The 16,473-nt window shown below is 43.9% G+C and overlaps 1 protein-coding gene across 1 annotated transcript in view; it reads left to right on the top strand.

The window, feature by feature from the left end:
• The window catches only part of RNLS (renalase, FAD dependent amine oxidase), a 30,671-nt gene continuing 14,198 nt past the window's right edge, over positions 1–16,473 (top strand). The window contains exons 1-3 of the mRNA XM_026040679.1: positions 1–46; positions 640–762; positions 13,176–13,349. Of these exons, the coding sequence (XP_025896464.1) occupies positions 1–46; positions 640–762; positions 13,176–13,349 (343 nt within the window). The remainder of the gene's footprint in view (positions 47–639; positions 763–13,175; positions 13,350–16,473) is intronic.

Here is a 16,473-nt window from a genome sequence, read left to right as displayed (position 1 = left end):
ATGGACGTACTTTTATTAACCRAATTGGCCCTCTCTCTGAAGGAAGGTGAGATTTGCTCAAGAAGACCACCTCTTCTGGGCTCCATGTTGTCCTTGTTCACTAAGTAGGCTACACGTCACATTTTGCGTCCATATTGGGGGAACCAGTGCCAGACCAATCTTCCTTTCTTCCCCTACCTGATTCACATTTCTTGGTCCTGTTGACACAATATTCAAACCCTTCCACATGTCTCTGATTTGCCTGGTATACCAAGGTATGTTAAAAGTCTGCATGAAACAGGTGCCTGTGGAAATTGCTTGAGACAGATGCTACAACACTTTGAGTGGAAACTATCCTGAATCTTGGTAGGCAAGCCTCACAAATAGTACTTCCTCAGTAATGTAAATGAAGAGTAAATCACAACTCATGTATATTTTAATTAAGAGAAGAAATATAGTCCCCTCGATTAGTCTTGTCATTGGTTCCAGTGGAAATCATTAAGGAGCTTTCTTAAATTCTGCCGATAATTCCTAGAATCTGAGGATCGTCTGGTTTGGAGAAAGGAGAGTGTTTCTTTACCAGATTTATTCAGAAATGTTAGGTTATAGAGAGCGATGCRTAATGCTGCGTATCTCTCCTCACCAATATAAACTTTCTAGGGATTCAGAAATTGCTGGATATCGACACTTCACCAAAAGTTACAACCATCAGCAGTTGTAAACCTGAACCAGAAGATGACAGCTCGTCTATTAACCCTACGGTTGACATGATAGAGGTGCTCTGTAAACTCCATAAACCTCTTTCCCATTTGAGATTTGAGTTGATAGCTACTGTAGAGTTTAGGAAGCAGAGCAGTGTTTGCCAGATATGCCAGCACTCACAGTAGCAGCAGGGTCCAGAGATGGAGATCTAGTTTTCTGCCACTATGGGCCACCGTGCATTAAATGTTGAGTCTGGCATGGCCCGCAGAACTTCTCTGAGTTATATGAGTCATTTTAAAGGCAAAGGTTATGTTTTTGAAGCCAAGTTTGTTGTAGAAACACAATAAATGACAATCTTCACCCCCCCYTTTTTTTTTCTTTTGTGTCCCTTGTTGCAACATCAAATATCTGTTAATCTTTTTGTGTGAAAATGTAAGGAACTAAAGAGACATCCTATTCATGTGKCTAAAGTTGGCGTCTGAAGAAAGTGAGCAGCCCCTCAAATTGGCATCTGAAGCAAAGCACTGGAGGGAAGAAGGAGAAAGTAAAAAAGAAATGYTTTTACCATAAGCAGTATCGACCAAAACCACAGTACCCACAGTATAGATACCAGAACATGGCTGAGGCTTTCAGACATGAAGCATTAACAGCTTCATATCATAAACCACATCATTGAAAATAGTGTCCTGCCACCCCGTAAAGGAATCCATCCTGTTGTCCCTTCTCAATGGAGAGGGAGACAGATCCCCTGCCCAAAAAGCATCTGTTCATCTTCTCTGTGAGCCTTCATTCTCACTCCAGTTCTGCATTTCCCTTATTTAGGTCAACTTTCTGTTGGTTCATCCTTCTCTCGCTCTTTGAAAATTCCTTTTTCCTCAAGCTTTTTTTCCCCTGCTTTGCAAAACTACTCTGTTTTCTGTTGTCCTTTGCTCCCGTGCTGTTGCCTTGTGTTGCCGCTTGTCCTCCTCCCCTACCCTCTGCCTTGTGCTTCGAGTCTCATTAGTCTTTTTACTTCCCTCCCTTGCATTGCTTTGTTGGTCCTCTATCGGTCCCTTCTCTCTCCTTGCCGCCCCTTCCATCCCTTAAACTAATGTCCACAACGCTTGGGGTACATCAGAAAGGGATATTTTCTCCTCTCCCTTACCCTTCTGGTTACTGAGATACGTCCATAACAATTCCAACATGTAAATGCAGTGTGGTTGCAAAAACTATCACCCCTGTGGCACTCCACTATTATGTAGCCTTATGTTAGAAGAGGGGCTGTTTTTCCCACTAGCTATTATGTCATAAAATAATAAAACTGGCACCTTGGAAAATTTTCATTTTCTTCTTGAAAGGATAAACTTTATAGTTTTGTTTCCTTCTCGCCAGCCCGTTAAAATACCCATAAACCAGACAGGTGAATTGGCACCTTTACAGACTGTTTATAAAAACGTATTTCGAGCGAATGAAGAGCCGGGGAATGTTTAGACATAATTAGGCAAAATGCTGATAACCATAAAACACTGCAAATTGTGCTAAGTAGTACAGGCTCTGTTTTTACACATGCCGATTTATATTGGATTATGTTTATCATCTTTTTCCTTCCTTTTTTTTTTTTTTTTTTTTATTTTTCCTCTAGAAAGTAAGTGAGAAATTAGCATCTTTGCATCGTGCCTGAATGTTATTCACACTTTGCGCCTCAGCTCCTGGAGCCTTTTGCATCTTCCCACCCCTGGCTTTGCGTGTGATGGCATTGCAAGCACCGTTCCCTTCGTCTGTTCTTAGTGGCAAACGAGCACAATCCCCTCTGATCACTTGTACGCCCCTGAAAACACCGCCTTGAAAGCCTCATTGGGAGTTTAAATTACATTTAAATATATGCAGTGTTTAGGCTCATGATGAGGAGATTTCTCCCAACAGTAGAAAATCACAGGCTTCCTCTGAATATCATTTAGGCCTTTTTTTTTTTTTTTCCTCCCTGCAAATATTTGTGTGTGATTTGCCATGGGTTTTCTAACACCTTAGTATCAGAGCATCTGTGCCAGTGCCTTTGTGGGTCCAATAAAGCTCAACACTCTTTTCCAGGAGATGTATCAGCCTGCCCTGTGATCCTCGTAAGCAGATCCAGGTTTATCGAAGCAGYAGAGACTGGTAACTAGCAGAGCTGTTAGGTGACCGAGCTAAGGGTGATCAAACGTGTGCACGACTTCAAGCCACATGAAGAAGCTGAGGAGAAATGCCTCAGAAACATTTAAGTTAAATTACGTGGCAAATAGAAATTTGTGATGGTAAGTAATAGAGGAAGGAGGTGATTTATGATGAGTTAAGAAAACAGAACTTTATGTTGAGAGCTGACTGTAGAGCAGATGTCCAGAAATTCCCTATAGAAGTGTTAAGGTCATTTAATTACCCATTTGCYGTTTTCTCTTAAATTATTAAAGCAGCAGACAGATCCTGCAGCATTTAATGCAGTCTTTCCTTACCAGTAAAATACATATGGAAAATATAGCTATATAACTAACTATAGCTTTACAGCTGTATTATCACAGGAGAGGGGGAGAGTAGTTAACCATGTCTTGACCATGCTTCTTACCTTGATGTTTGAGAGCTGTTTGCCAAAATAGAACAACATTAACAAAACTTAATGTTTTGGAAGGAATTTGATCTTCAGATACAACTGATGGACTAACTCCCACAATATTAAGAGAAAGATCATTTTAATTACCTTTGGTTTAAGACCAGCATAACTGAGTATAGTATAAAGTGAGGAAAGAAATCAATGATCATGACCAGGCCTGAGTGAGGGCTGGGGCAACCTATGAAAGTGTACATTCATTTCTCCCTAGAATTGTGAAAGCAAGCCAAATATTAAACACAAATTAAGAAATTAGTGGAGAGCAGAAGAGGGAGGATATCACGGTGCCACCCTCCACAAAGAGGGGAAGTGCAAGTAGAGGTAGTACTGGAAGTTGCTAACAAGTCTGGTCTCCAGGGGGGAAAAATCCCCTAAAACCTCCCTCTTAGAGGGGAATTCCTGCAAAGGTCGAACACAGTTCTTGCATCTTTTTGATGTTCACATCTCTACCATAAACACTTTTCCGTTATTTCCTTCTGGTAGGAAACTACACGTGCATGCCAACGTCAAAAAGAGTGAAAAACTATGTTAACTTTTCTTGTCTCACGTGGCCGTTTCCAGTGGCCAGCTAACTCCATCCTCAATACTTAATGCCAGAAAGTGTTTCCTCTCGTACTTACTCAAACCGAAATATCTACATTGTCCATTATTGTAAAGCTGCTTTTTTCATTCTGTGAGCTTGCGTTGCCACTGTTTGATGTTGCCTTCGGGTTGGCAATAGGAGAGCTCTGAGAGGACTYCCTTTGAACTGAGGCCTTGGGGATGAACCTCCAATTGCCCTTTCGGTCTTGCATCATATTCAGTGGGGAGCTACAACCCAGAAAGCAAAAAACATCAGGCAGATCTAATTCAATTTATTTCTGTTTGTTCTGTTTGAGTCCAAGCAGAGCAGTGAGCCAGCATCTTTCTCTGTTGCCTTGAAAAGCTGTTAATGCCATTTCAACAACTRGTGTCATATACTTTGAGAAGATAAATTCTCCCAGTTTATTATTCAGATCAACAAGTGTACGCTGGGAGCATAAATTATTTGCTAAATGTTTTATGATTAAAATTATTTAAGTAATGAGTTTTTAGGTTTTGGCACCTAAYGATGAATGGACTTTGTGTAGCACTCTGAAACAATGAAGGAAGAGAGCTCTTCCAAGTCCTCTGCAATGATATGGAAACTTAGTGAAGATGAATCTGGATTCAGACTTTTCTGGATTTCTTTGCCCAGTAATGAGATCTTAAATCTGTACATATCTAAATATGTAGGTCTCAGGAAAATCAGATTTTCTCAAGGATGTCTTTAGCTTCTGATCATTTTGCTATCAACCAAAAAAACTTGGCTGCTTTAACCACTTCTAAGTGGTTACAAAGGGGAAATTGGAGTGCCTATGTGTAATATAAGTGTAAATAATATTTATTACATACCCATATCTCATTTTATTTGTCCTTTTTTTGGTTAATGGCTTGAAACTACTGGTAAATGCTCTCTAGCATATAACTATGTCCAAAATTTCCTGGAAAACATGAAGGATCTTGGTTCATTAGTGGAAGGAATGAGTCTCCCTTGGTGGCTCCATGGAGGTGTTTTCCTGCTATCCCTCCCAAGAAAATCTGGAAGAAATTCCTCATCCAAAATGCAGGCATTTTGAACCATTACAAGTCTGTTTTCCACCCCCTTCCCCAAGGTGGATGGTGATGTAAACGTAAGAGGTTTGAAGCGTGAGAAATCAGTTACTGTCTCCTCCTGTCATTTTACTGCCTCCTCCTTTCGTTTTCCGTGTTTGTAAATGTCATATCCTGTTCTTCCCGGGGTGGTGGCTTAGCTGGACRTCCACATTTTTAAAGTCAAGCTGTCATTAATTTTGWAAAAGATTATACTTCGCTCATCRGGWTGCAAAAAAAGGGTGACTCTAATGACAAGGTGCACGTTCAATCCACCCACAAATGAGATACCGTGCCTACGGGCCAAGGACAACAGCGTGGAGCTCCTCAAGTGTGTATAATGCAGGATATGGGTTAAGAACCGGCTACTGAATAGGGAAGGGAGGATAGGAGAAGGTAGATAATTCTAAAAATCAAGTTATGAATTGAAAAATTGCAAAAAAAAAAAAAGAACATTTAGTGCACTGGGATTTTTTGAAAGTGGCATAGTTAGAGTATAACATGTAAGTATCATAGGGATTCATTTAAAGGGAGAGGGAACAAAGATAATTTTGAAGTATGCTTCTGTACCCGGTCTCCTACAGCAAAAATGCAAGTTCTGGGATCTGTTCCAGCTTGGTCCGGAGGAGATGGGCCCTGGCCTTGGCCTTTGGAGCAGCGTCAAGGGGCAGGGMGGGACCCGCTCAGTGAGACACAGCCCCTTTGTTACCGCTCAGCGAGCGCTAGGGGAGGGCTGGAAGCTCAATCCAGTGCCTGGCCAGCGTCCCACGGAGTCCCAGGGGGATGTCCCATGTCCCAGCCCCACCAGCCCGCTCCCCATCCCTCCTCTGCTGACACTTGCGTGTCTTCTAGGAGGTGGTGGTGTGGGGGATTCGGCCGCGCTAAAAACAGTGGTTTCGTTTCCCTCTTTATAGCAAAAGTTGATTCTGCTACAAGACTTAGTGGTGGAAGAAATCAGTGTAACATTTCTTACAAAAATCACTGGGGGCTTTAGTTTAGAAGTGAGTGGATTACTCCTCATCTTGTCAATAGGAATTGATGGACCTGTTCCAGCTTAGTCCAAATCACTAGAAACTTGATTTAAAACTCACCATTTTTTTTTCGGCATTTTTTATTCCCTGTTTAAATGTTTGAGTTTCTAAGCCTGTCCTCTGTGTTTCTTTCATGTGCCACAAACTCGAGATAAAAAAGGCTCCCTAGCAAGTGAGCCGGGACCGCGGCGATTTGAAATCATAGGAAATTGCTCTCCCGAGTCTTGACGCTGCACGCGCGCGGGAATAAGCTTGGTGCCATAACCTGAACGAGATGATCCAAACAAGAGCTGCACGTATTAAGAAAATGAAAACTCCGTGATTATTTCAGCGGTTATTTCAGTGCAAGTAGAGGCCTGGTTGCCTTTAACTCTCTCTGAGCTTTTTTTTTTTGGGCTATATATATATTTATACACAAAGCGGTTTGCTGCAGAAGCTGAGCCTYGGAAATGAAGCCTTTCTCATAACCTCTGCTCCCTCCTACGCGAGCGCCGGGGCAGGAGCAGCCTGCGTCTCAAAATGGCCAGCACCATGGCAGCCGGCCAGCGGCGGCGCCACCGAAATGGAGGCCTCGGAGCGGCAGCTTCTCCTCRTGAAGGACAGAGGAGAAGGCTCCTGCAGGCCCCTTGGGGAGGAGGCATTTCCATCCGTGGGGATTTACGCTACTGCGCTGTCCGCAATATTCCCGTCGCTCGCAGCTCCCGCAGCGCTTTGCCAGCCGTGACAACAGGCCGGAGCTCCAGGTACTTCTCTGGGCCGCCTATTCCACCGGCTGAGCATCTCATTGGAGTCTGTTAACGCCGTGCCCGGGCTAAAAATGCCTTTGTCACCGTTTAACCGCAGCTTCCTCTTCAGCTTGTGGAGCGGTGCCCATCACTTGGCCTCGGCGCCGCGCTTAAGTTTGCCCCTGGCAAATCTAGAAAGCGAGGTGCTGTGAATGAAACCTCGAGCGAAGCAGGCGGAGGCAACAGTTTTCAGAGGAGACCATTAGTTGTGTGGTGGTTGAGAGCATCGCTGTGAGAACAGTGCGGGGTCGCAGAAATGAAAGTAGGAAGGGAGTGGAAGGAGCCCTATTGAAAGGCCACACTGAGTGTTTCGAGATTGCATGGGGCCTTGTGTAACGTCTTGTTTCCATTCCCAACCAACCTCTTTGCTGCWAAATTTGGGATACCTCTCAAAAACCTAAGGTCCCCAGAATCTGGGGACAGCTAGTCCATGACAAGAGATAACCGGGTTCCTCCCAGTGCCTCTTTCTGACCATTCCTGCTCCGCTTCCCACCAAGCCACCAAGAGGCAAAGGCGACATTTCCTTCGCAAATATTTCGAAGTGGAAATTAGCACTAAGACATCTCATAAGTTGCTGSGAAGAGAGTATCTGTAGAAACACTGTTTCCCTTCTACCAGTCTTGTTGGGAGCTGTTTCAGCCCTTCATAGAAATCACAGTGTCCTTCACGATATTTTCATTTTTACTGATTTGCCACCCCTGGAAGGACTGCTCTGCTGAGCTGAAAGTATTAATTCCCTCAACTACATGTGTGTTAGAGGTGCTTGGTAGGAATATCCTTAGAAAGCATGAAGAACAGGTCCACGTGGATCAGGAATCCCACCCAGTTGGGATACAATATCCTCTGTGTCCCCAAATAAACCTGCACCGTTCAAAAAATGGTATTTTTCCATTCATCCCTGGAAGTCGTTCAAAGCAGGATCTTCTTTTGCCTACCCAGGTTTGCCCACGTATCCCTATGTACGTATGAGAAGTGAATACAGGCATTCCAGGTGAGCTCTGAAATCACGGGATGACTTGATTGGGAGGTAACAGCTTTTAAAAATATCAAATTAAGAATTGCAAAACTTTCCAAAAACATACATTTTTTAGCATATCTCACATTTTGGGATCCTTTTATTCCCTACAGTTCTGACCATGGTTGTTCCTTTTCCCCAGCAATTGTGACCTACAGCCGTACACATGTGAACCTCCCTGTAGTATGAGTATGAGGTTATGAGTAATCTCTGCTTCAGTTATTAGACTGACCCGCATGGTTGGTTTGGTTGTTACCTAGTTTCTTCCACTCAGAACTTCTTCAGCTCGACCCTTCTGCAGGTGAGGGTGCATATGGCAACCCCCTCATCTGTGGCCCAAGTGACTAAATGTCCAGGATTATACCTCGCTCTTCTTCGTCAGCTCTTGGCCATCAGAGCAGCTAGATTTCTTTTTTTTTTTTTTGCTTCCCTGGCTTAGAAGCTGGTAGGCTGGGCTCTGTCCTGGCCTTCTACATGGCCTGGTGCCCGTGCTCCCAGCCTGCCAATGGCCACCTTGGCTCTCCTCTTTCCTGTTGGCCCTGATGGGATCTCTAGGTCCTCTCCTTCCCACAACACACGACCGAGGCAGAGAGGTGACATTAAATCACTGGAACAGCAGATAAAAGGCCCGTGCTGTATTTATTGAGTGTTACAGCTAAGTAATCCACTCTGCTGTCAGTGTCTAGAGAAAGAGCAAATAAAATATACATACCCCATGCTTTGATGTGATGAAATCTCCAGAGGACACTTGCATTAGTGGCGCTCACAGGACAGCTGCAGCTGAGTTGTTCAATGGAAAATATATAAGACTTTCATGATTTTAGGCAAATGCTATGACTGGTTCTTTCTTGTACACTGGACAATTCCATGATCTGTAAGCTGTTTTTATTTATTTTTTTCCCCCCMAAAAAGTTATTAAAATCATCTTGACCATTTTTACTGGAATGGGAAAAATTAATAGTTATTTTGTGGTTTCATACACATTAAAACAACAGTCTGGTTTTCATTCAAACCAATAAAGTATGGAAATTCAAAATGAAGGCACTCTTCATGTCCTTAGATCAACTTGTTCTCCCTGCTGAAAATGTATAATGGCTGGAACAAAAGGGAAAAAATCACTCTTAACTCATAATGCTGTTGTTGCATATAGTTCATGTTTTTCATAGCTGGCTTTCCAAACCTGACATCACATTTAGCCTGTCTTCTCAAGCCTAAGAACTTCCTCTGTCTTGTAAATATACAGCAATTTAGAGTCCAGTGAGCCACCTACGTTAYTTTTAAAATCCAAAGCAACAGTTAAGCAAATTGCTTTGCAAATGCACATCGCATACCTGAATTAATATGATGTTTATTTTTGAGTTGACATAGTGAAGGCACCAGAGACACCATCCTAAGTGTGAGAGAGGAAAGAGAACTCATGGGTTTGAGGAGCTYCAGCATCTTCTTAGGTGTGGCACAGAGGCAGAATGGTCATTGTCACAGCACTGCCCCTTGGAGTCCATCTCCTGTCTTGGGATAGACTCCCTTCAAGCTATGGCTCCTCTTCAGGGGTGAACAGGCTATTGCACCACTGTTCAGCAYCCCTAATAAGCCCAACCCCTCTTGAAACTTTATAGCTTGTGAAGACAAGTCTATAAAGTGAGGTCAAGTCTTAAACRGGGTGCTCGGAGCCAACTGGCCAGCTCAGCTTTGGCAATACTTCTATCATGAAGGCTGAATATACTGATTACTTCAGTAGATTCAACGTCCTGGTGAAAAGCCACCCCTAGGCAAGTTTATGGTCATCTGCAGTAGCCAACATGTGCTGCAGACCAGAGGCAGAGGCGGAACAGGGTTTAGCTTCCATTGGGCCGTGCAGTCCCCCRGACAGGGGGAGCTGATTTTGATCTCCAACGTATTTCCGCTGTGTACAGACTTCGGACGTGCTGAACTTTGCCAGGGGAATTTGCTTGTCGGGAGAAAAGCAGCTTTGTTTATTTGCTTTTCTCCCAAAGGGAAAGAAGTTGCCAAACCAACCCGGACAGAGAATAGTGCTTTAAGATGGGACATTGCAGCGTTATTGTTATTAGCTTGTTTATAGTACTTTTATATTCTGTAAGTGCACAGCAGGAATACATATATCATAGCKTTGAGAAAGGGACCTGGCGGCCGCAGACCTTTTGAAACCCGTTATAGAGCTTTTACCTGAAAGAAGTGACATCTAAGTATGTCCTGGACAGATGGAAAGGTTGAATGCTAAGCTGTCAGGGGCACAAGATTTGCATGAGTTTGCATTTGTATTACCCCTCTGAGAGCATATTAAATAATGAGAAGGATGAAGGCTAGAAAAGGGAAAAGGAAGAGAAGAAAGATGTGGAGAAGAGGGTGAGATGGAGTGGAAGTGTGTGGGGACAGACAGAGAGAGACACTGGAAAGAAAGCATACAATCAAAACCATGGGAATGTTTGATGAAATCACTACTGGCCCTTGTCTTGTTTAAATTGCTTTTTGTAGCTTGCTCTGTGCCTAAAAACAAGGGCTTTACAGGGCCATCAAGTTCAGTCCTGCCCTTGCAGCCACTGTATCATATGATCCTTGTCTAAATTTGTGGTGCTCCAGGCAGCTTGTTTTCCCAAGGTCATGCAGTATCAGTGGGGGAGAGGGACGTGTGAGATCAGTGGGGTTTCTGGACTCGATCCATCCCCTCTGTTGTGTGTATCTTTTGCAACTGCTCTGTTCCCTGCGTGATCCGCCAGGAGGAACTGGGACGCTGGCACTGCTAATATCACCGCTCGGACTTGACACCCAGCAGCGCCGCCCGGACAGGTCCYAGGTGCGGGCACATGAGTGGCCGCACTGCTAAATTCACAGCTCGATCAGGGAGTTAGCGCAGGCCAGGGAGCATCCCTGGTAGAGCAGGATGTCCACAGTATCCTTAGCTCTAGGACCATCCTGCATTCAGTGCCCTGCGCTGCAAAAATTCCATGCATGGGTGTTGCAGAAGCTGGAAAGAGCAACGTGAAAGCGGGRAGCATGGAGGACAAAGGGGATGACAGCCTGCAAGGGACTGTCACAGTGCTGGGGGGTTCTTGTAGGGAACCACAAAGGATGGCAGGCTCATTCGGGAGCTCAATGCTGTCTTGGAGACGCTGGGCAGCTCGTACAGATGGGAGGTCCGTGACACATCTGATGTTCTGAGGTGAGGTGGGTGTGCTTGGTTCCTCAGCTAGGACATGTTCAAAGTTAGGTGGAAAGAGGTGAGCAGCTCTTGCAACAAGGTGTTTTTCTCTGGAGCATGTTGTCCATGGTCATCTTTCCACAGACAGGATGATTCCTAGCGGAGCAGCTCTTCTAGGCAGTAGCAGGCCAAGAGCAACCTCCGTATCAGACTGTTCCTGCATCTTAATCACAGACCAGCAGGATGACAAACAGGAACCATACTTTACTATAACTTCCTYGGAGGCATCTTTATCTCTTGAGGCAAAGGCCCACGAGTAGCCTCGTGGYTTTTTAAGTGTTGTAAATGACACCAAATAGGGACATAAATTGTGTCCATGTAGAACTCTTGCCAACTTGGACCAGTCATGATGAGGAGTTTGACCTCAGCAACTGTTGRCTTGCTCACCTGAAATGGTCAAATGCAGGGTGGTGGGGATTGCAACTTATACCAGTGCTTCTCTCTATCAGGGTGGGCTCAGTTAGGCTCTGTCATCTGCCTGTTGTCTCCTCTGTGTAGAACTTTTTTGCATTTTGATGTTTTCATGGTCCTACCTATGCTTTTCTGTGCACAGGGCAGTTCACAGAGAGTAAGGACCCCACTTCCCTTGCACCACCCYGTCCCAAAACAAGGTATCCCGTCCCAGACCTCTGGAGCCCCTCAAGTATGACAGTTCTGCTGGATTAAATATGAGATATTCTGTGTTGGTCAAGTTGGTGAGCAGGACTTCTCACTAGCATCTAGACCAGCAAACTTGCAGCTGGGATGTGGCCATCCTTGGGTATAAATGTGTCCAACTCCTGGTTACAGCAGGGCCAACATCACAGCTGCAGCAGGGTGCTCAGGGCCATGGCCAGATGAGCCTGGGCAATCCCTGAGGATGGAGATCTGCTTTGGTGGAGCCTCTTAGAGGCTCTTCAGTGGCCTGTCTCCACTGTGTCCATGTCTCCTTGTACCAGTATGGGTTTGGTGGGCCAAATACTGCCTTCCTGCATCTCCTGAGTGCTGGGCCCTGTGCGTGGTGGGGCTGGTATGACGCAGGGCAGAGTTCTGTGTTTCTCTCTTGCTGAGTACTGTGAGATACAGATGATGATCTTACTCATGTAGATGTAGTACCTAACTCCGTGAATTGTCGGACTGATTTATTGGGTTAGGTTAGGGTTAGGTTAGGACTTGTTGGACTTACTTTGCATAAGATAAAGTGGCATTTAGGTGCACAGCGGGACTAAAACACTTTTTTTTGTATAGAGATCATAATATCAAGACAAAAAAAAAATCTTACAGTAATTGGAAGATAGCAGAGTTAATCACAGAAAAAAATGGAAAAAGACCTTTCAGCTTCTCTGAAAGTTTACGACCTACCTTAAAAATATCTACAGCTAAAGGAACTGAGCCTCGCTGTAAAACTTTGGTGTGGTCTTCCTCTTTCTGAGCGTTTCTCAGTTTGTCCCCATTACTATTGTGTTTTTTTTTAAATCTATTAGCATAAATTCTCCTCTTCTTCTTGATCACAAGCATGCTAATAGTCTGGATATTGCAGTATCAAAGTAGCAAAAGTAGCAAAAAAAAAATCCCATGGGGTTTTTCATCTTCTCATCCAGTTGAACTGCAAGACAAAAAAAAATGACCTTTATGAGTATTTTCTCCAGAGATTCAAGAGGTCTTATATCCGCTCGTTTGATGTGTTAAGTCATTTGTTTCTTTACAAGGGCATAAAATCATTCACCCTGTATGCTAGAGGCAAACCCAAACCTTGATTCCCCGAGAAAATSTGTGCCGATTGAGCACAGTATGGGAAAGACGTTGAGAAAAAGTCACCTGTCATGGAAGTTTGGAATCACTTGCAGCTAGCAGAGCCTTGATGAGGGGGGAGTGTGTTGGAAGGACGTGCTTTTCACAAACCTACTATAAAACTTCATTAAGAAGTATCTCAGAAAAGAAAAAGGAAACAAACAAAAGGAAAGTACTTCCTTTGTCTTCCAATAAAGATTTTTAAAATCTTTACAAAATTAAACATTACAAAATGTYTATATTTTGCACAAAGCTTTACAAAATTAAAATCTTTAAAATCTTACGATTTTCAGGTCCTTTTTAGGAAAGATTAGTCAGCTTAACCACAGGGATGCACGCGTTTTATGTTTGGCGAGAAAGAAAAAAGAAAAGCATTGTCTGATTTCTCCTTTTCTTTTAATTCCACAGTAATTACTGCAAGTCAGAAGCAGCAGCTGGAAGCTGTGCGCTATTCCTCTCGCTACGCTCTGGGGCTGTTTTACGAAGCCGGTACCCGGATTGATGTCCCCTGGTCTGCGCAGTACGTCACCGGTAATCCCTGCGTGCGCTTCATCTCCATCGATAACAAGAAACGCAATATAGGTCAGTGCACCCATTATTGCCCTTAAACGCAGCGACAATGGAGGGTGTAGATCATGAAAAATGCTGTTTAATTGAGTGTCGCTGTTCTGAACAGAGCAAGTATTTAACTCCAAGCCGCAGCGGATAGCATTTAATGTCACATTTGGCTTGTAATAAAATACACAATGAAAGCGGGAAGGTCCTCGGAAAATCACCACCCAGCACATGGTTTACGTTATTGCCTTTATGAAACCAGTGTCGGGGGATTTGAGACATCAAAATGTTGCTATTCTGAGAAGGAGCTTGAGTTCCTTTGTTTAAACTTTAATTCATACACATGCCAATTTATCTCCCGTCATCCATTATTTTACAACTCCTGTTCTAAGTATGCTTGGAAGTAGTAATGAGTTATATAACTGAGGCTGTTCACTCTAATTCAGAGTTAGCTCGTGTGCTTTTAAAATCATGGAAAATCCTTGAAATGGCTGCACATAGTACGGCTGCTTTGCAAAGTTTGGAGAGCATCCCGTAAGGCAGACACTTCTCATCTGTTTCTGGACGATGGCAGTAAAACAAATGTATGTTTTGTTTATTAAATGCATTGCATATGCCAAGAGGTCTGGGAAGTATGCTGGCATAGAATATCTCAAGGATAACCACTAGCACTTGGGTTTAATCGAGTCAGTCAGACACTAAACATGCTTCCTAATTCTATTACTAGCATTGCGATCATGATCTCGTTAAACACGTCTGTGCAGGGGGCTAATAACCTACTCACCTTTGCAGCAACCTAAGAAGYGCAGTGACTCACTGTTGCTGCATAAGGAAGTGTTTTCATAACTGGATGCCTCCTTGTACAAGAAATAGCTATTATGTATTACCAAATCCACACATTTGCTGAAGCATGTTCAGATGTTTAGGATACTTCTCTTTCTAATCTCAGTCAGGATTGATTGTTTCCTTGTCTGTTGTTAATAAAAGCAAGTTGTGCCAGTACCTGTTGGGCAATGTGTTCCAAACTGTGTCYGTCACCCTTAACATCTACACACCAYGATCATGCTAGAAAGCAGCCGTAAGGTTAGATATACCTTTCTTCTCTTACACCATAAACATGAAATTTAATATTATAAGCGACTGTGAAGGAAGGTCATGGAATCACAGTACTGTTTGTGGATGGGACCTCTAGAGGTGTCTACAGCAGGACTGTTGCTAAGTCAAGGCGGCTGTTGCTTGTCTAGCTCAACTTTTAAGAAAACTAGGATGCAAATGACATGACTCTCTGGGGACTTGTCCCAAGGCTCAGCCTTATCCAGATTAAGAAGTGTTTCCTCATCTCGGATTTGAGATTACCAAGGTATGGCTTGTGGACATTGACTGTTTCTATGTTGTTTGACTCTACTGATTAGAATCACATTATAATTTAGGTTAGAAGGGACCACTGCTGATCTGATCCAAACCTCTCAGTTAAGGTAGAGATAGAGGTAAAGTTAGATCCAGCTATGAAACTCAATCACATTGCTTAGGGTCCTGTGCTATTGTTTGAATAGCTCCAAAACCTGAGATTCCACCACCTCTCTGGATGCCCTTTTCCAGTGTTTGACCACTTTCGTTGGAAAAAAGTGTTCATCAAAGTGTTAATCAAAATTTCCTGTGTTTTATCTCTGTCCGTTGCCCCTCATCTGTTCTCTGTACGCATCCCAGAAGAGTATGACCCCATCGTTTCTGTAACCCTCTTGGCAATGGAAGATGCAATTGGATCTCCCTTCACTTTCTTCTCTCCCAACTGAACAAGCCCAGCTCCTGCAGCTTCTCACTGTGCTCCTGCTCCCATCATCTCAGTGGCCTCCCCCAGACAGTATGTCAATGTCTGTGGTCTCACAGATACTGAGCAGGGGGTATGCAGAGGTTGCCACTTCCCTTGGCATACTGGTGATGTCTTAGCCAGTGCCACCTGGTATGCTCTCAGTTTCCAKCACTGTAGCAAGGGCGCATTACTGATCTGTAGTCTACTTCTCATCCCTCCCGTGACCTCCAGGCCCTTGGAGGGCCAGGTCTGCAGAGCTGCTTGCTATCTTGTTGACCTCTGCCTAAACTTTTGCGTGGGACTGTTCTTTTTCAGGCGCAGGACCTAACATTTTCCTTCATTAAACTTCACAACGATTGTCTCCACTTTAGATGTCTTTGGTGTAGACCTCTCCTCTCCTCTGTTTCCCATTCTTTGGTGATTTTGATTCATATGAGGAAGATGATGCTGGTGGCAATGCAAATGTAAGTGTGGAGAAAGAGGTGGCGGGAATGCACAGACCAAGATTCATGCTGAGCATCCAATCTTGTGTGAAGTGCCTAGATCTTTCCAAATTTTATTTTCGCTCTCCGAAGAGCTGGAACCTTCTGCATCTGGTGTTTGAGTGGTCCTGCTCCCCCGTTTCCCTCCTCTATGCCATACATACAATCCCTCTCTCTTCAGTTGTGTCTGTTCTTTAGGTGCCTCTGTGCACTCCTCCCTCCATTACATTAATCCCAATGGGACAATTTGCTTTGCTGTTCCATCAAATGTGGTGTTTTTCAGGAATGCATCATGTTGACTCCCGTTTGTTTCAGGGGACACAAAGAGAAAGGGGCAGAACAGTCCCATGACATTTATAACGTAATGTTTGTTCATTAAATAAGTCAGAACCTCTGCATTCAACATAACCCTTATCAACATGTCCTCTGGACATATCTAACAGAGAACAAGCCTTGTGACCAAGCCACCTTTCTGACTTATGATATGAGACATGACTTCATCCACAGAGATAAACACGCTTTGAATAACTTGAATCTGGGTTCCTGCTASAGGATTTCTCGTATGTAGCCACAGGCACTTTTCTGAGCTTGRGTCCTGGTGATGCTGCCGGGGAAAGATAGTCCTAGAAAATCCATTCTCATGCATTCCCTGGCAGGACTTCTGGGCAGCCCAAAATGCATTGGATGGATGGGTTTTGAGGGGCAGGTCTGTGTCTACATTTSAGGAATATTGCAATTTTGAATGCTGGGTTCATCATGACATAGACTAGCTCCTTAGTGATGACTCTAGCTGGCCTCTAGATTCTTCCCAATTTATGCAGAAGCCTCAATAAAAAAGCTATTTCTCTGATGCTGCCAT

The sequence above is a fragment of the Nothoprocta perdicaria genome, unplaced genomic scaffold (genome assembly GCF_003342845.1).
Source record: "Nothoprocta perdicaria isolate Ctin4 unplaced genomic scaffold, notPer1 scaffold_260, whole genome shotgun sequence".
Taxonomy (NCBI): Eukaryota; Metazoa; Chordata; class Aves; order Tinamiformes; family Tinamidae; genus Nothoprocta; species Nothoprocta perdicaria.
This window is presented reverse-complemented; position numbering and strand designations above follow the sequence as displayed.